Source organism: Pezoporus flaviventris, unplaced genomic scaffold (assembly GCF_033815535.1).
Source record: "Pezoporus flaviventris isolate CSIRO_AGI_PZ_B2104156 unplaced genomic scaffold, CSIRO_AGI_Pfla_v1 ptg000021l, whole genome shotgun sequence".
NCBI classification, from domain to species: domain Eukaryota; kingdom Metazoa; phylum Chordata; class Aves; order Psittaciformes; family Psittacidae; genus Pezoporus; species Pezoporus flaviventris.
The window spans coordinates 12,959,591-12,978,050 of NW_026892569.1; the positions used below are offsets into that span (position 1 = coordinate 12,959,591).

Below are 18,460 nucleotides of genomic sequence, written 5' to 3' on the forward strand. Positions count from 1 at the left end.
GGAACACCGGGGCGCCCGGTCACCAGTGGAGATAAAAGCACCGTATGGGGATGGAGGGGGAAGGCGTTCGGCAACAGCCCGCGGCCAGCTCGGGGAAGGGGCTTGGTGGGATGTGGGGATCCTGCACCCACCCGGGGGGTGTTGGCATGTTCGGCTGCTCCCACTTACCAGGGTTACATTCAGCAGCGGCGGCAGCGAAGCCCCTGCGGTGCCCGTGCCGGGGCGGGGTGGGGGGGACACAGCCCGTGGCGTGGCCACGCACCGGGAACACCGCGTCCCGGGGCGAGGGGCGGGGGGGGCTCGAGTCACTTTACCCTGTTTAAAGAATATGAATCTACACGTAAAAGTAGGGGCTGAGCCTCATCCCGGCCACAGGGTCCCCTGGCTGTGGAGGCAGGATCGCGGAGCTGTACAAAACGGGAGCAGGAAGGGGCCCGGAGCTGGGGGGCGCGGGGGGCGCGCAGGGCTGGAGGCAGCGGGTCGGGGATGTAGAAATCTGTTAAAAACTCTGTTTTCTCCTCGAAACGAAGCCGCGGTCGGACGCTGCTCTCGGAGGGAGCGGGGTCGGGGCGTCCTCCCCCGCTGGGGGTGCATGGGATGGAGGTGCCGGCGTGGACATGGAGGCACGTCCCCGGGACGCGGTGCGGCCGCTGGCAGCAGATGAAGGGCGGGATGAGGAGGGAGCCCAGGCCCCGGCTGCCGGCCGAGGGAGGAGGGTCCTGCTGCGGGCGCTCGGCCCTATATCCTCTGCGGGGAGAGCAGAGCCGGTGTCGGGCAGGACCCACCGCGTTGTGCCACCAGCGTGGGCCATGTCCCCATTGCCCTGCGCAGCCAAGGGGTCCCCCCATCCCATCCCATCCCACCCGGATGAGACCACCCAGCACAGGCAGGGTTCAGGGACGGGACAAGGACACTCAGGACTTACCGCAGTGCCAACAAAATCTGTGGAAGCAGAAGAGAAGGTGTCAGGCACGGAGCAACAGCTCCCTCCCACCCTGCCCAATCCCTCGCTTTGCCCATGGGACCAGGCTGCTGGAGGGGCTGAGCCCCCCGTGGGCTATTCCCACCCGGAATCCCCCCTCCATGGCCATGGGGCAGGACCCCTGTCAGTGCTGCGCTCACCTTTGCTCTCTGTCTTGAGCTCCTCGTGCAGCAGGTCGTTCTGCCGGTTGCCGAGGACGAAGGCCAGGAAGGAGAGGATGAGGGCGTTGAGGATGCCGATGATGGCCAGGATGTAAGCCCAGCGCACGGAGCAGTCGCCCAGGGAGTACTTCCCCGTCTTCTCCCCGCACATGTCCCGTATGGTCTCTGCATCCCAGCCGTCGGGGAAGATCATGCAGCCCAGCACCAGGCAGAGCGCTGCAGCGGGAGAGGAAAGGGGAGCATCAAAGGGGATTCCAAGTGCTGAGCCTGTCCTCATCCCCACGAGCTTCCTGCAGGCGGGCAGGAGCTGCAGGAATGCTGCAGGCAGGAGTGCTGCCTGCTGAGAGGGTCGTTGTCACCAGGAGCATCCACACCTCACAGCCCGTGCTGAGCAGGGAGACGTCGGGGAGCACCGGGATGAATGGGAAGGGAATGCTGAGATGAAGCCCGTGACTGTCAAGGTAAGGAGGCGATGTTTGCTTTTATAACTACAGCAAGTAGTAGTTAATAAAGTAGTGAGCAGCAGCTTTGCTCTGGAGCCAGGATGAGAGCTGGGCTGGTTCAGCCTGGAGAAGAGAAGGCTCCTTAAGGGGAGACCTTAGAGCAGCTCCAGTGCGTCCCAATGAGCCACACTGCCCGCTCTCCCAAGGGAAGGGCAGGACTGCTGAGGTGAATCCATGCTCCAGCACGTAACAGCACCCGCCTGCTGCTGCCTGGTTCTGCCTCCTTCATCCATGTTACAAACCTGCTGGTAAAAGCTTTGCTGCAGACAGAGGTGAGCTCTACACCCTGATGCACCTCCATGCACAGCCCTGGTGCCACCCTGGCACTGTACAAGGAGCAGCTTCCACACAGCCACGTCTGGGACCGGAGCAACCCAAACCCACTCCCTCTGGAAAGAAACCAGCACCAGGGATGTGTGCTGTGTGATAAAGGGTGAGGAGCAGCCTGTCCCTCCTGCTGACCAGGGCACCTTGGAGCTAGATGGCAGAGGGACAGCCTGGAGACGGGCACTGCCTGTAAGAGCCCTGCTGGAATCAGTGTGGGGGAGAAAAGAGCCACAAGTGGGTGGTGAGGCCACAGGAGAGTGAAGCTGGGCAGCAGCACCCTCAGCAACAGCCCCTGTCAGCACAGAGAACAACGGGGCTGTGCTTCAGGGTGGAAGAGGGTGGGGAATGCACATGAATGTAAGTAGAATATAAAACTCATCATCAGGTGCCAGTCCAACCCGCTGTGCTTTTGGGCGCAGCCCTCGGCTGGTCCCTCCAGCAGCCCAACAACAGCCCCTGGGTCGTTCTTTAGACTCTGCATCAGCATTTGCTCTGTGTTTCTGAGCATCTATTAGGGCTCCAGATGGATTTGGCTGCATGGGTAAAGCAGGAGGTCACCAAGAGCCACCACGGGTACATGTGTGAGGGTCTGAGAGGACATCAGCAGGTCCCACACGCGGCTCGCAGGGCAGTGATGCAGGAGGCAGTGGATTAGTGCATGGAGGACACCAGAGCCAGGGTTTAAGGAGAAAGCAGCAGCTCAGAAACACACAGCACGTGAGCCATCGGTGCAGGGGGTTCTCGCAGCACAGCCACGGGCACAGGCAGCCCAGGATGGATGGGGCTGGCTCTGGCTGTGCCTGCCCGCCCTGGTCCCTCCTGGCCCTGTGTGCCTGCTCTGCACTGGCACCAGGGCACGGGGCAGTGCCCCAGCTCCTGTCTGACAGAGGGAATGAACCTGCCTGTTCACTGCCAGGGCAAAGGAGCACATCCAAGGGCACGTACCCAGATTCCTCTGCCTGAGGGTGACCTGAGGCCTCTTCCCACGAGGGAAGCTCAGCAGCTCCCTGGCCGCACAAACCAGGTCCTCTCCTGCTCTCCTCTTCCCATCCGTCCCATGGGTTCCCAGCACTGAGCCTCTCCCTGTTCTCTGTTCTGTCACAAGCAATTCCCTTTCCCGCCTGTCCCCAGGCTGCCTGTGTCCTGGAAACACCTTCCTGTGCCTGCAGCGTGGAGGGACACAGAGCAGAGCAGGGACAAGGAGATGAGCCCTGAGGTGGACAGGCCTTGGCGCTGCCCTTCTCACCGAGCCCCTCACAGTGGGTCCGAGGGACATGAGGATGGGGCTTCTGCTGCTATTAAAGAGGAGCAAAATAACCCAACTCCCATCCATTTTGCTTTAAATCGCCATTCTTCTGAGGGTGCAGTGCCTGTCCCTATGGCAGTGGCACTGAGGACTAGCACTTTGTCATGCACCACGGCTGCCATCCCTCCCTCAGGCCCTGGGGTCCAACTCCCTCTTCCAGAGTTTTCCCAGTTGGAAAGATGGATCTGAGACTGAGCATTCTGGTGCTCACAGGGGCAGGGTGTATGGGGAGGGATGCTGCTGGGGGCTGGGGCTTCAGCCCCAGGGAAACTGGTAATTCTTAGCTTGTTTTGCAGGTGGTTCATGGCTTGAGGCTCCTCAGTGCTCCCTTGTCACTTACAAATGAACTGGGCCCCTCAAGGGCTTTTGATATCCTTGTAAAAGAAATCAACTGAAGGGAATTCAGTGTCGTGACTTAGGCTGCAACACTGGAGGGGGATTTCAGCAGAGAGATGAGGAGGCTCCTCCTGGCAGGACAGCATCCCTCGGTGGCAGGTGTGTGTAGCTGATGTGGACTGTGAGTAACCCACCTTTGCTGAGTGCCTGGCTTGGGCACACAGGCTCATCCTCCCTCAGGCTCAGTGGCTGCCCCCTGCCCTCATGCACATCACTCCCACCTTCACTGCAGTCACATCTCTCTGCCAGGGGTAGTTGGGTGACCCCCAGCCCCTCATATTTACCTTGTGCCAAAGGGAAGCTCTGTGTGCCACATGCCCACAGCTACTCGCTGCGTTTCTGTGCTATCAGCACATGCGGGGTCCCCACTGGAGATCCCCAACATGGAATCAACCAGGTTGGAAAAGACCTCTAAGATGATCAAGTCCCACCTTTACCCCATGACTGCCAAGCCCTGGTGCCCATGGGTGCTGCACAGCAGCCCTGAATCCCTGGGGAACAGGGGATGGGATGTGACTTTGGGGTCTGGAGTACCTGCTTCACATAGGAAACCTCCTGAGAGCTGAGCACTGAAAGGAAAGGGAACAAACAGAGCTTTCCTCCCTCCTTTCCCCCCATCCTAAAAATAGAACCCCCTCCCAACTAAATGAAACCCAAAGGCAGCATGCTTGGGATGGCCAACCCCGGCCATTTACACAGACAGCAGCTCCCTCAAGGCACGCTGCTCCACAGCCTGTTTGCGAGCCAAAACCTCAGCAGGATTCAGAATGGAGTTAGGAGGTGGTATGAATCCGAACTGACAGTTACTTTATCTGGAATAACAGTTATGGGATGTCAGCTCCAGGACATCAGAGGTTCAGTCCTTCCCTGCGGCGCCACAGGCACCTTAACAGCTACTATGGGAGGGTCATGCTGCCTCCCGGTGCCTGAAGCATGGATACGAGGGCTGCGCTCCCGTTGCTGCTGCACGACAGGGGAAGCAGAAGGGGGAACTTCAGGAAAGGTTTTCTGGGGCCAGAAGCTGGTATTTCAGTACATGCAAAGGGTGGTTTTTTTTAGTGATGCCTCCTTTTTGCTGCAGGGTGGGCAGAGGGAAGCTCAAAGACCATTTATTGGCTTTATTTCTGCTTTGGGCAGAGAAAGGGCTTGAGGCTACTTCACCCTCAACCCCAGCAGCTATCCCAGGTACCTCCTAGCTGTTTGGAGCAGTGGTTATCCGTCATCCACTTTTTCATTAGAATTTCATATCATTTCATATTCATATCACACCATTTCATATTTCATTAGGACTTTCACATCCATGAAAACAAGTCCTAACCTCTCCACAGACATGCCAAAACGATGCTGTGCAGCTGCACAATGTGAGGGTGCCCCACTCAGGTGGTGGCAAATGCAGCTCAGGTGAAGAAGATAAAGCCATTGATCAAGGATCAGCCCCTGCTCCTGCTTCACGCGCTGCTGGGTGGGAAGGGCCCAGCTGAGAAGCGAGTATAACTCCAGAGGGGTTGGCCCACAGGAGGAGAGGGCTGAGATGCTGATGTATTATCACACTGCAAGGTCTCCGATGGCACAATTAGCTCCAAAGTGCTGCTGATAAAGACAAACCCCAGCTCTATGGCCAGTGACACAGAACGGCATCCCTTGTGTTGTGCTTGTGCCTGGCCTGAGGGTCTCATCATTGACTGATGGACCTGAAAGGCAGGGAAACACTTTCAGAAGTGGCCAGTCGCTCTCTCCATGCTACGAGGGACCGTGTGCTCAGCCAGCTGCCTCTTCTGACCCCCACTAGACTGTAAGTACAAACCCAAAGCCCTCCTGAAAACAGAGCCCTAGAGCCACTCAGGGCGAGCCTCAGGACGTGGTGCTGGTTATGGTGTATTCCTGTGCTCTGGACTCCAGGAGATGACTCCTATGAGGTCCTTCAAACACAGGCACCCACAGAACCAGCCTAGCCCCTGTCCCTGCCCTCCACGGAGGGCAGACAAGCGGGATCACCTTCCCAGCCCATTTCTCTTCAAGTAAGCATCATCCCCGTCTCTGAGTATAGAGGCCTGGGGTGGCACCAGGGCACTGTCAGTCATGCAGCTGTCGACGTGCTTATGTTAAAGGCCCGTTTCTGTTTTATAACAGAGGGATTTAGGGAAATCTCCAGTTTGGTGTTCCTGGGATTTGCAGAGGGCAGATGGCTGCGCTATCTGCGCTAAAGCACACTCTTTCCTCTTAATTAGATCCAGTTCCCTCCTGGGGGGCAGTGGCTTTTGAGCTGGAGCTTTCTGTGAAGCTCTAATTAAACCCTTCCTTGACTGTGGTCCACTAATTAGACATTGATGATTTAAACCTTGTCTTTTCTGAAAGAGATACTGAATTCCCCATCCTCATCCTCCTGCCCCCTTCCTGCTCTTGGTTTTCCTACTCTGAAGTCTTCCCACTCAGCAGCCCTGTATTCTGCACTGGCCATCCCATAGGGACAGGATGGACCCACCTCTGCCCCAGCTCTTTGCCTTGCACCTCGTTAACCTGGTTTTCACCAGTGAGACCATGAAACTTTAGGCCTCGTTGTTGCTTCTGCTGTAGTGGTGCCAAGTTCTCCTCCAGCTAAAACCTCACTGAGGCAGGAGGAATGCCGTTCCCTTCTCCAAGCCCTCTGCACTGGCACATCCCTCCAGCCTCCCAAGGCAAGTGAATAGCCAAAGCTGGACATTACACTGTGCCAGGCCGTGCACTGGGCAACACCCCTGCCTTATCCATGGCATTTAGTCCATGGTGACCTCTCCATGGGTCACAGCAGCTCCTTCTCCATGCACAAGGTAACACCCAGCTGGGCCTCTGAAAGGCCCAGGAAGTTCAGCCCTGCCCGCCCACTCCAAGACAAGGCTCCCTCTGGCCAAGACACAACACTGCCTCTGTGTCCTGGCCCTTCCTGATGGTGACCAGCCTCTCCTGAAGGACAGAAGCACCCTCACCATCTCAGGGCAGGGTGGATGGCCAGTCTCTGTTAATGGAGCAGGGCCAGAGAAGGGCAATGGAGCTGGTGTAGAGCCTGGAGCACAAGTGTGATGGGGAATGGAGGGACCTGCGGGGCTCAGTCTGGAGAAGGCATGGGGGGGACCTTATTGCTCCCTACAACTGCCTGGCAGGAGGATGGAGCCAGGAGGGGCTGGGCTCTGCTCCCAAGGAACAAGGGATGGGACAAGAGGAAACGGCCTCAAGGTGCCCCAGGGCAGGTTTAGATGGAGCTGAGGAACAATTCCTTCCCCAAAGGGTGCTCAGGCATTGGAACAGGCTGCCCAGGGCAGGGCTGCAGTCACCGTCCCTGCAAGTGTTCACACAGCGTGGAGACGAGGCTTCAGTGCCATGGGTTAGTGGTGGCCTTGGCAGTGCTGGGAATGGTTGGACTTCTTGATCTTCAAGGTATTTTCCAACCTGGTTGACTCCATGATTCTACAAATGCTGCCTTTACTTTCCCCAGCACATGCAGGCCATGTGTCTGTGCTGCTCCGAGCCAAGCCTGGGCTGGCTGGGGCCAGGAGAACCAGCCCATAGCCCCTGCAAGCCACATACTCAGGGTTCTCACAAGCGCAGTTGTGAGCAATGCAAGTGAGCCACAAGGTGCAAAGTGTGTGCAGGGACAAGGCTGAGGGCAGCGCAAGGGGCACCCACAGGTGACACAGCAGGGTGCTGAGCTGGGGCAGGACAGCAGGCACTGGGGAGGAAGCCCAAAGCTGCCTTCAGTGCAGTGTCCTCTGCCATAGAGCTCCCTGTTCAGCAGCACCAGCTCCAAGCCACTTGATTAAGCTGCTGGCAATCAGTAGGATTTGGGCTCTGAGCTTGCCTTAAACTGGTAAATCTTCAGGGCAGGGAAAATTAAAGATGATGGAATTTCCTGATAAGCCCAAGGTCTGGCTGTGGTCCTGACAGGGGTGAGGAGAGGGCAGGCTTCCCAGCACAGGTTTCCAGCATGGGGGGCTGTGTCCTCCAACAGCAATGGCTGGGGTCCTTTCATTAGGAATATGGGGGGCTCTGAGCCCTTCTGGTGGAAGCTCTGCCTCTGTTCACACTTTGTGCGCGCTAGGGAGTAACACACACACAATGTCTTTCCACAGGTGGTAAAACTGGAGAAAGAAGGAAGTGAAGGGTCTTTTCTCAGGGAATTTCTCCCAAGAGACCCTCAGTGAGGACAGCCTGGAGGTCTGTGCATAGCAGGATGCTTGGGATCCTTACCAATATATGCACCAAGTCCCCTTCTGGAGAAAAGTTTGGGTTGTCATATGGTGTTGCTTTGAGGACTGAGTCTATGAGGGTGTTGGGGTACCCCAACTATGAAACCCCATCTATGGTGGAGTTTATGTAGAGGGAGCTAAAGAGGATCTATAGACAGGGCCACTTTTGGTGGGAATAACTGGGCTTGAGCCTGTTATCACTTCTGAGGGACATCAAGGCGTGGTGTGTCTGTGGGAAGTGCTGTACCTAGGGTCTCTTTATGAAGGGGGCTCGGGAAGGTCTGTTCTCACAGCCCATTCATGATGCTGGAGGGAGGGTGACCAAGCACAGCATCTCTTTAAGCAGGAGCTGAAGGGTCTGTCTTTGCACAGGTGCTTTAAAGGGCTGGGGGGGTCCATGCATGGGCTCCTGCCAGTGATGGGGTCACTTCAGGAGCTGGGGGTTTCCCTGGGGGTGGACTTGCTCAGGGATGCCCTTGGGGCTGGGCAGACAGGGAGACCAGTCTCTGATGTGGGGTGCCCTGGGGGTCTGGGTCCCCAGGGGACTGCTGGTCCTAGGTCCAGGGTGTCCAAAGGCATCCTTGCAGCTGGTCCTTGACTCCGTGGGACAGTCATTGCAGGGTACCCCAAGGCTGGTTCCTGGCATGGGTGTAACAGCGTGCTCCAAATGCAGCGCCTGGCCTGGCTGTTCTTAGGTCCTCCAGCCTGTCCACACGCCCCAGGGCTGGTGCCTGTTCTGAGGTGGATCCCGGATCCAGCTTTCCCACTGGGCTTCCCTGTGGAGCCCTGGGTGCCAGTGCCCTAAACTGGTGTCAGTTCCTGGTGCTCAGTCAGTGCTAGTGCCTGGCCTGGGTGTCTCAGGAAGCCCTGGGGTGTTCTTGGGCCACTTCCTGGCTGGCATGCCCTATGGATCCACAGTAATCATACCCAGCCCAGCTTCATTAAGCCACAGGCCCTGACACCAGTGCTTGGGGAGCCCCGAGTGCCGGTGCCCTGAGCACCCATTCCCGACGCTCACTCAGTGCTAGTCCCTGACCTGGGTGTCCCAGGAAGCCCGGGAGCTATTTCCTGGAACCACATCCCCGCATCGCTTGGCCCTTGCCCAGCTTCCTTGAGCAACCTTGGTGTTCCCTTTATGCGGCTCCCGGGGGGTGCCAGCACCCTCCGCCGCTGTCCCACGCCCCTCGCCCGGTGCCCGGTGCCGGGGGGTACCTGCCAGCAGCTGCATCCAGGCGCAGATCTTGTAGACGGTGGCGGTGTTGCAGAAGAAGAAGAGGGCGAAGCAGGTGATGCAGCCCAGCGTCAGCACCATGGACAGCAGCACGAAGAAGGCCGCCGCCTGGAAGGCGCCCGAGGGGATGGTGCTGAAGTCGGTGAAGGAGCCGCGGCACGACAGCTCCCGGCCCGCCAGCCCGCTGCCCACACAGTAGTGGAACAGCCCGAAGTAACCGGGCTTGGGCGTGTTGACGCTGTCTCCCACCCAGTAAGGCTGGATGAAGACCACCACGTTGATGATGGCGAAGCAGATGGTGAAGATGGCCCACAGCACGCCGATGGCGCGCGAGTTCCGCACGTAGTTGTCATGGTACAGCTTGGAGGCTTCCTGCGAGGGCAGCATCCTGCCGGTGGTGGGGCCGGGGGACCGGGGGGGGGGGGGGGGGGCTCGGCAGCGGGGAGCCCGCCCCGGGGTAAGGGGATAAAGGAGGGGGGGCCGCGGCCTAGGCGCGCCCGCGGGCTGCCGGCCCCTGCGCCACCCGCGCCGCCATCTTGGCTGCCGCCTCTGCGCCCCGTGCGCGCCCCCGCGGGTGCGCGCCTTCCCCCCCACTGCGGAGACGAGCCGAGAGGCGAGGCTGCCGCGCGCGCCCCGAGGGGAAGCGGACCGCTTCGGCTCCGCCCGCCGAGGGCTCGGCGGGGTTCGGGCCGCTCCCCGGTACGGTTCGGAGCGCGCTCGGTAACTTTCGGCTCTATTCGGGCCGCCTCGGCAAGGCTCGGAGGGGGTCGCATCAGTGGGGCTGAAGCGGAGGCTCCGCTACCCCCGCTCCATCAGGGCCGGCCCCCGGCGCAGCCCCGCCCGGTGGCGGCTGCTCTGCCACCCTGTGCCTTCACGGTATACACGCGTGACCGCTCGTGCTCCGGGAGGAGAAGCCCCCGGTGGAGGGGGGGGGCGGCTCCTGGAGCCGCTTGGTGGGGCCGGTGCAACTCGGTCGGTGCCAACGTGCTTGTAGAGGCGCTGGGAGCAGCGGGAGCCGGTCCGGGGCCTCTCGTGTGGCCCGGTGGTGATGTGCCCCCTGGTGATGTACGCTGGTAGGTGCCCCGCAAACCCTCCCCGCCGGCCCAACACACGGGTACCGGACCGCCCGTGGCCGGTGCGCAGTGGCTGAACTCCGCTTTCATGAGCTGCTCCATTCTCTCCCCCGTCCTGCCAAGGTTCGCGGCAGATTTACAAAGCAGACACATGCAGAGTGAAAAACTCGTTGTATTCTCCCGCAACGGAGCCGCCCGCCCGGTGCGGGACAGCGACGCCCGTTAACTTGGTACAAGGAGTCCCAGCTAGCGCCCGCACCGCTTTGCCGGTGCTGCCGCTCACCCGGCAGCTGCCACCGGCTTCATGCCTGCGCTCCCACCCCGAGCGGCCGGTTCGGGTTCCTCTCCCGGGGCCCGACCAACTTCGCCCCGTCCCTCCGCGGTCCTAAACGCGGTTTGCGCAAAGCCTCGGCGTCCCCCAGCTCCCGGTGCCGGGGAGCACGGGGAGCACAGCCCGCTCCCCGGCCGGGCGCCGCTCGTCCCGTGGCTCCAGGCCTTCCACAGAGCACCTCTCCGCCGGGGCCCTCGCGGGACCCGTTCTCACCCCGGCGGAGGGCGGTAGCACCGGTGAGCGCGGAGCGGAGCGCACCGAGAGCGCGGCCGTCGCACCCGGATGACGCCGCTGGCGGACGGAAGAAGCGTGGCAGCTGCGCTGCCGGTGACTGGGCGAGCGGGCGGAAGCAGCGGCGGCTGCGGGCGAGGCGGCGCCATGGGCCGGCGGCGGTGAGCGGCGCGGGATGGCGGCGGCCCGCGGCTGCCCCCCGGCGGGCTGCGGGGACCGCGCCCTGGCCGAGCTGCTGCTCGAGTTCTCCCGGGCTCAGTACCGCGCCAAGGACGGCGGGGGCGCCGCCGCCGCTAAGGTGAGGGACCCCGGCACTGGGGGACGTGGGTTACAGCGGGGACCGGGGTCCGGTGCGGCGGGCGCTGACCGGTGTCTGTGTGCAGGTGGATCGGATCGAAAGGCGGTGCCTGGAGCTCTTCGGCCGCGACTACCGCTACAGCGTCATCTCCAACGCGCACGGCGAGGTCTGCGCCCACTACCCGCGGCACATCGTCCTCCTCGAGCGCGATGCCGGCGTCGGCCGCGACCCGTAAGGCTCCCGGTACCCCCGGTACCCCCTCCCCGCACTGCTGGCAGCACGCAGAGGTGGCTTCGCGTCTTGCCCCGGGTTGCTTCCCCGCCTGCCGGGTGGAAGCCCCGTCGGGCTCGCTGTGCCTAATTATAGCGAGCGGTGTCATCCGCTTCCGGGCGCCCTTCGCCGCCTGCCAGGGCTGCGCTCCCTGGGCTCTTGGGTGAAAGCGGTGACTTGAGGGGGTGCGAAGGGACCGGGGCGCTTGAGCAGAGCCGAGCACGGTGTTAGGTCCTACCGAGCGCTGCTCGTGGCTGGGAGCGGGGCTGTGTGATGCTGTCCTTGCCGTGATGAAGTGCCCGTGGTCTTGCTGGAAGGCCTCTGGTTAGAGAAGGTTTAGTTTGGGAAGCTTTTTGAGGTGAGGGGTGCTGCTAGAGGCTGCACAGATGAGACAACCTCGGCAGAAGTTCTCCCCTCACCGCGCTTCATGTGTCAGGGGATGCTGCAGGTTAGGGAGCTAGCGGGCAGTGCTGGCTTGCAGTTCAGCACAAGTCTAAGCCAACCTCTCTCTGGACTTTGACCTGCAAGCTTACAATCACGTTGGTCTGACTTCTGGCTGTTAGCTGCTCCCTGCGGCTCCAACCATAGCCTCTCAGCTTTTGTTTTCTCTTCTGACAAAGCATAATGCGATTTTGCTGCCTGAACCGCGTCCATGACAAGAGTAACACGTTCAAAAGGATGGTGGTCACTGAGTTCCGTTCCTGTGTCCAGCTGCTTTGCGTGAGGAAGGCAAACTGTTAACCACACTGCTGGCACGTGGGCTGTGTGCTGTGGGAGGGGGGGTCTTTAGAAAACAGCCCCAGCTGATTGTCAGGTGAGATGATTCCTGCTTACTGGTTGGATCAGGTTGGAAAAGGTTAACCCCCTTGCTGCAAAAAAAGGGAAACTCAACTCTGAAGCTGTAACGGTGACCGGGAGTGTTTTTAGGGAAGAGGAACAGAATGCTTCTGCTTTTCTTGTTCTTGCAGGAGGAAAGGATGCTTCACTCCCCTAATGAGTGTTCAAAATACACTTGCACTCAGTGGCCTCTTTTCTTCCAGGGTTTTGCAATCAGCACTGGCAGTTACACTTGAGTTACTGATTCTTTCCACATCTCCATTTGCTGTCCCAGAGAGTCATGGAAACCATGACCTCCATCAGCCCTCTCCCCCTGATTTCTGGGTGATAATCTCTGTAAAAGCTGCTGGTAGTTTTTAGACTAATCTGGGTTTCATTTCATCATTGTACTTTATGGCCTAATGATAAAACAAAGACTGTGCTTCTCTGTGTTACAGAACACAAATGAAGGGGATGCTCCTTCTAGGTCTTTGTCTGCTTTTCATCTTGGTAATGTCCTTAACCAGTTGGTAAGATCTTCTTGAAGTGTGCGGGGTGCTTCTCACCTCTCCCCAGGGTTTCTGGGAGCAGGTCTTAGCTATGTGAACTCTGCAGTGCCCCATCAGCTCTGCTGCTGCAGCTTATTCTGAAGCCAGGCAGGGAAGCAGCAACGATTGAGTATTTTAAGCCCAGATTGGTTTCTTGATCCTGTTTCCTCTGTGGCTGGGCAGCTGGAGCAAGAAGGGGTGCTTCCTCCTCAGAGTTTCTAACAGGACTCTGAAGTCAGGTAGGTGCAGGGGGTAGCAGAAGGAATTTAATTCATGGTTTTGGCTCCTTGGTCAGATGCTGCTCACAAGGAGTCAGAGAAAGTAGCACAGTGAATTCTGACACCCAGGAGCTCCTTTGCTGCGCTTAGAGGCTTCTAATGTCCCCCCAGAAGGAGCAGGCAGATGCTTCAGGTGATGGAGGCAGAGGGATGTGCTCAGTTCTTTACTGTGGCTGTGCCTGATGAAAATGTCCAGATCTCGGACACAGGCCATGTCTTTGGTTTGACCTGACCATACTGTGATGTGACTGCACTCCAAATGTTGCCCTGGCTACCCAAAGACAAGCAACTTCAGGCCTAAAATAGAGTTGTTTGCTCTTATAGGAAATGTCTCTTGCATTTAAAAAGATTAATTCACGTTTGGGGTCTCATTTTTAGGGGTAGGGTGGGCAGGGAATTAAGACAGAGATAAGGTTGCCCAGCAGTGTCTTCTGGAAAACAAACTTCTGAAGGTACCTCCCCACTCAAACACCTGAAAGTCAAAAGAATGAAGAGTTAAGGTACACGTTATTCCTTCCACCTCATTCTCCACGTTGCGCCAGGCAGCCTGAACGCTGCTCCTTCACACTGCTGTTGGAGTGCTCTGGTTTCTGAGCCTTTTTCAGTAGTTCCCTCCCACCTGAGCTGCATTTAAGCACTTCTCCCTCCAAGAGCCTCACACCTGCTCTTCAGAGCAGCCTTTCCCCTTACTACAGCAGTCTCCTTACAACCATGTTTATTTACTATGTTTACCTCTAGCTTTGCTGGTGATGGTTCTTGAGAAGAGTGGCGCATGGGTTGTGTGCTGAGAGGTGAAACCTGGTGTCTTGTCTCGGCTCCTGGGGAGGTGCTTCTCTTACAATTGCTGATATCTCAAGCATTTGATTTTTTGCTGAATGCTGTATTCTGGACTTGGAAGCAGTGCCATGGAGCTATTCTGGTAGCACCATCTTAAAGTTCTTTTTTCCCTCTGTATTTGTGTTTGCAAAGGAAACAGAAAGACATGTAGAAAAACAACCCCACAACCAAATCTGGATGTCGGAATCTGTCAAAGTTTCAAAATAGTTGGGAATTACACACAAAGGAATCTCTTCTCAAGCAAAACAATACTTAACAGAAGTGCCTTCCTTGCTTGCTAACTTCAGAGGTGGCTCGTCTATGAAAGGGATGGGGATCACAGGAGATGCTCTGTGTACTGAACCCAGTCTCTGTCCACTAGGTTTGAGAGCACTGTGCAGGTTGGCAAGCTGCAGGACCTCATCAACCGGAGTAAGATGGCAAGATGCAGAGGCCGATTCGTCTGCCCAGTCATCCTGTACAAGGGGAAGGTAAAGCTTCATGGGTCACCTGTCTTAGCTTCAAAAATGACCTTTCTCCCCATTTGACCTATGCAACCACATCTTCAGGTGGTTGTTGCTTTTCTGAAGGCTGTAAAAATCCTTCCTTAGGTACAAGCAGGCAGCCTGTAGTAGCAGGTAGCCTGTCTAGGCTGTATAAGTCATTGGGGGGGGGGTGTCAGGCTATTTTACCCCACCATTGCACTATAGAGCTAACATTTCCTCCATGCACATGTCCCTTGGGAAGGACCAGAGGTATTTGGTCTTTGAGAGGGGAAGGACAGCTATTGCTGCTTTCTACCCCTGACTCTTCCCAGCAGTGACCTTCCTTTGAATAACTTTACGCTCTAAAGAAAAGTTTCCCTGTGTGTTCCCTGGGGAGGCAAGATTGCATTAATGCTCTTATGAATGTGTGGGCTTGTCTGCAAGGGGAGCTGTAAGAAAGTGAAATTACATTTGTTTTCATGTGGATTAGTTAAACTGCATTGAAGCCCTGTAGGAATAGTCTCATTTAGAGTTTAAATAGCTTCATTCAGTTTTCTTTAGTTCAATTTAGAAACACTGGATGAATAGCAAAACACCTGTGACCATTTTAATGTGGCTTAACTGAAGCCATTGTGGGCTGGACCTGCTGACCTTTACTGCCTGCAGTCATGCTGGGACCATCTATAACCTTATCCACAGGGATGTGGAAATAAGACTCAAGCAGGGTATTAACAGAACACAGAACGTGCTAACTTGGCAGGAGTTAGCTGTATTAGTGAACTGGAGAACTAGAAGTGAAAATGTGATTTAAAAACCAGCTACAGATAAAGGCACTTGGGAGTTTAATGTATTTGGAGAGTTTGATTTGGACCAGCGTTGCAGGGGAGGCTGCTGAGAAGGTCATTGCTGTAGGTACCAACCAATTCTATGTAACATGACAGCAAATAGGCCAGAGACCTGGAAGGGAAAGACTCCTGGAGCATGGGTGATTAATAACTAAATCTTCCTCCAGCATATTTGCAGATCAGCAACACTGGCTGGCTGGGGAGAGCTCTATGGGCGCACTGGCTACAACTATATCTTCTCAGGTGAGTGAGGAGCTGTTTGTCACTGCCTGGTCAGGCTTGTCAGTGCTGGGACAGTGACCTACACACAAGTGTAAGATCTTCCTAATGCAGAGCTCTAGCATGGACTTGAGGCTGAAGAGTGAGTTATGGGAAGCCTGTAGGCAAGTAAGGCAGCCCAGAGAATCAGGGTGCTGATTCCAAAAAACATGGGAAGTGAGAATAATAGAAGAAAGGATAGGAACTTGCTGATGCTTGATTAATCATTTGGAATCAAATCTTCCTGGTGGTGACATATACTGGACTGTAGGGAAGGCTCTTCAGGGAGTATTGGGTAGCTGTAGTGTGGGTAGCTGGGATTAACAAAGCACTGTGTAGCGCTATTGGGGTGTCCTGGCTGTCAATAATGGGTTGACCTACCTAGGTCCTTTGCAGTGACAAGGGAAGACTGGGCTACATTAGAAAATGGGCTTTTTGGGAAGAGCGAACGTGGGGAACTACTGAGAGCACATATGTGTGGAGGGAGGGTGCCAAACCATGGCCTTTTCGGGCATACATGTCTTGTCAGATGGAGAATCACGTTGGTTTACACAAGCTTCAGTTCCTAACGCTTCATTGCAGGAGGTTCTGATGACGCTTGGGCAGATGCAGAAGACATCTCAGAGGAGGATTCCGCACTTAGGTTTGTATGCATCACTGGAATGGGGAAAAGGGAGTTTGAATCCTAGAATACCAGGTTGGAAGGGACATCAAGGACCATCTGATCCAACCTTTCTAGGCAAAGTATGACCTGGACTAAATGGTCCAGCACCCTGTCCAGATGAATCCTAACAAAGCTAGGGAGTCCACCACTTCCCTGGGGAGATCATTCCAATGGCTTGGACCAAAGCTGGCTCAGCCCCTCAGGGGTTGGACAAGGCTCCTGCTGTGCAGCTTATGGCTGGAAGCACTTCAGGAAAGGACTTGTGGCAGTGTTGTGCAAAGAATCCCACTCACCACGATCAGTCATTGAATTCCAGGCTCTTCATCTTGCTTTGCCTTGTTCTGTCCTGAAGGAATGCAGACTCCCAGCTGTTTGACAAGGTCAGAGGGCACGACATCAAGCTGCTTCGATACCTGTCTGTGCGCTACATCTGTGACCTGATGGTGGAAAACAAGAAGGTGAAGTTTGGCTTGAAGTGAGTGTGGGTTCATTTGTTTTTCTGCAGCATAGCCCTTACATGGAATTGCTATTGGACATGCTCTCAGCATCCTGGGAGCAGTCCCACATCAGGATCCACTATAATTGACTGCTATAAAGAGAGCCCTGAGGTTTTAGGCCAGAGAAAGCTGTATCAATGGGCAAGATAGCTGCTGTCATCTGCCTTCTGCAGTCATTTTTTTCTCTGTCGAGCTTGTGCTAATGTGACAGTCCCCCCTTCAGCAAGGGTGGAGTAAAGGAGCCCTCTGCTTGTCTATAGGAATAGGGGGAGATGCTTCTCCTGGTATTTCTCTCGGAGGAAAGCTTTAGTGGTTTTGGGCTGTACCTCATTATTTGGATGTGTTGGGTAACTTCTGCTCGCTGCTGAGTCAAGCCACGGTGCAGGGAGATGTGACAGGTAGCTTTTTGGGTGCTGGTATTCCCGTGAAAAGCACTCACAAATGTCTGTTCTCCTCTTGTCCATGCAGTGTGACGTCTTCTGAGAAGGTGGACAAAGCTCAACGTTACGCTGACTTCACGCTTCTCTCCATCCCATATCCAGGTACAGGACTGATGTCCAGAGGGACTCCCAAGGGACAGGTGACAATCTGCTTCTGGGGACTGGGAACTATCTGTGTGTCTGTGTGGTGAAATGACTGTGGCTTGCTCAATATTTCCTATGGTCCCTCTGGAGAAAAGCTCTTTTAAACTGTGCAGTAATCTGGCTGCTCTGCTGCTGTGAGTCAGCATTAGGCACTCTTTCAGGTGACAAAATAATTTCTCAGCAGTTCCAGTTAATTTGAGTGCAGAAAAAGAGTCCCAGAGGTGGAGATGGGGTTAATACAGCCTTTGGAACCCCTGCAGCTCCAAACTACTTGATGCAAAACATGTATCTTGCCCTGTGTTATATAAAACCCCAATTCCTAAGACTATTTTCTAGTGCTGGTGCTGCAGAGCACCATTGTGAGATGTCCTCAGTGCCAGGCAGAGCTGTTAACCTGAGCCTGCCATATACAGATCTGATGCAGACCACTCCAGTCTGTCTCCCTGGCTATATTAGTCCCTGTGCCTAGCAACCACTGCTGGGTCACTTGCTGTGCTCTTAAAGATGAGCTGAATATTGCTGCCTGCCTGCTGATGTCAGGCTCGTTGATGGGATTGGATGTGAGATTGCTGTGCCTGCGGTCTGTCTGCAGGAAAGGACTCTTTCTTCCATACACACAGAAAGGAAGAAAGCCAAACCAAAACCCTCAAAACTGTTGTGGATGATCCAAACCCAGACTTTTCCTGGATTACTGGTTGTTGCCCTTAAATGTACATTTTATTTCATAGAACCGTAGAATGATTTGGGTTGGAAGGGACCTTAAAACCCATCCAGTTCCAAACCCCTGCCACAGGCAGGGGTAGCTTCCACTAGGGCAGCTTGCTCCAAGCCCCTGTGTCCAACCTGACCTTGAACACTGCCAGGGATGGGGCAGCCACAGCTTCTCTGGGCACCCTGTGCCAGCACCTCAGCACCCTCACGGTGAGAAATACACTGATTTAAAGATGTATTTCCTTTCATACAGAAATCAGTGACAATTCAGAGAAGCTGCATGAGGATTTCTGTCGAGTTTGCCATGCAGGTTGCTGAGGTGTACAGAAATACTGATTTCTGTAGCCCGTGGCACAAGGATATACACGTTGGCAGCATATTCCTCACCAGACTGAGAACATGGGAGAGACAGCATACACAGGCCTCTTGTAGGGTTTGTAAAGGATGAGGAAGAAGAGAGATCCTCTTGTTTTAGATGACCGAGTTAGTGTCCAGACACAGAATCACAGAATCCTTTAGGTTGGAAAGGACCTTTAAGATCATCGAGGCCAACCATTAACTCAGCACTGCAAAGTCCACCGCTAACCCATGTCCCTCTGTGACTGTCTGGGGTGAAAGACTTGGCTCAG

The 18,460-nt window shown here is 56.0% G+C and overlaps 2 protein-coding genes across 3 annotated transcripts in view; one reads left to right on the forward strand and one right to left on the reverse strand.

The window, feature by feature from the left end:
* Positions 1-347: 347 nt before the first annotated feature.
* LHFPL4 (LHFPL tetraspan subfamily member 4) lies at positions 348-9,706 on the reverse strand. The gene is made up of 4 exons (XM_061456125.1): positions 9,108-9,706; positions 1,123-1,359; positions 926-942; positions 348-747 (listed from the first exon to the last, which is right to left on the reverse strand). Exons 1-4 carry the CDS (start codon positions 9,511-9,513, stop codon positions 739-741), a joined length of 669 nt encoding a protein of 222 aa, XP_061312109.1. The 5' UTR covers positions 9,514-9,706; the 3' UTR covers positions 348-738.
* A 1,168-nt stretch (positions 9,707-10,874) lies between these two features.
* Positions 10,875-18,460, forward strand: part of MTMR14 (myotubularin related protein 14) — a 28,900-nt gene continuing 21,314 nt past the window's right edge. For both annotated transcript variants that reach the window (XM_061456126.1, XM_061456127.1), the window contains exons 1-7: positions 10,875-11,059; positions 11,145-11,290; positions 14,170-14,278; positions 15,285-15,360; positions 15,958-16,018; positions 16,392-16,514; positions 17,005-17,078. In XM_061456126.1, coding sequence (XP_061312110.1) covers positions 10,937-11,059; positions 11,145-11,290; positions 14,170-14,278; positions 15,285-15,360; positions 15,958-16,018; positions 16,392-16,514; positions 17,005-17,078 — 712 coding nt within the window. In that variant the 5' untranslated portion in view covers positions 10,875-10,936. The remainder of the gene's footprint in view (positions 11,060-11,144; positions 11,291-14,169; positions 14,279-15,284; positions 15,361-15,957; positions 16,019-16,391; positions 16,515-17,004; positions 17,079-18,460) is intronic.

Bases quoted from the DNA above. Each gene is read 5' to 3' on its own strand.
- LHFPL4 (XM_061456125.1), bottom strand. From the start codon at position 9,513: ATGCTGCCCTCGCAGGAAGCCTCCAAGCTGTACCATGACAACTACGTG. The intron at 1,360-9,107 runs GTACCCCCCGGC...CTCCCGCTGCAG, and splicing joins CTGGATGCAGCTGCTGGCAG to CGCTCTGCCTGGTGCTGGGC.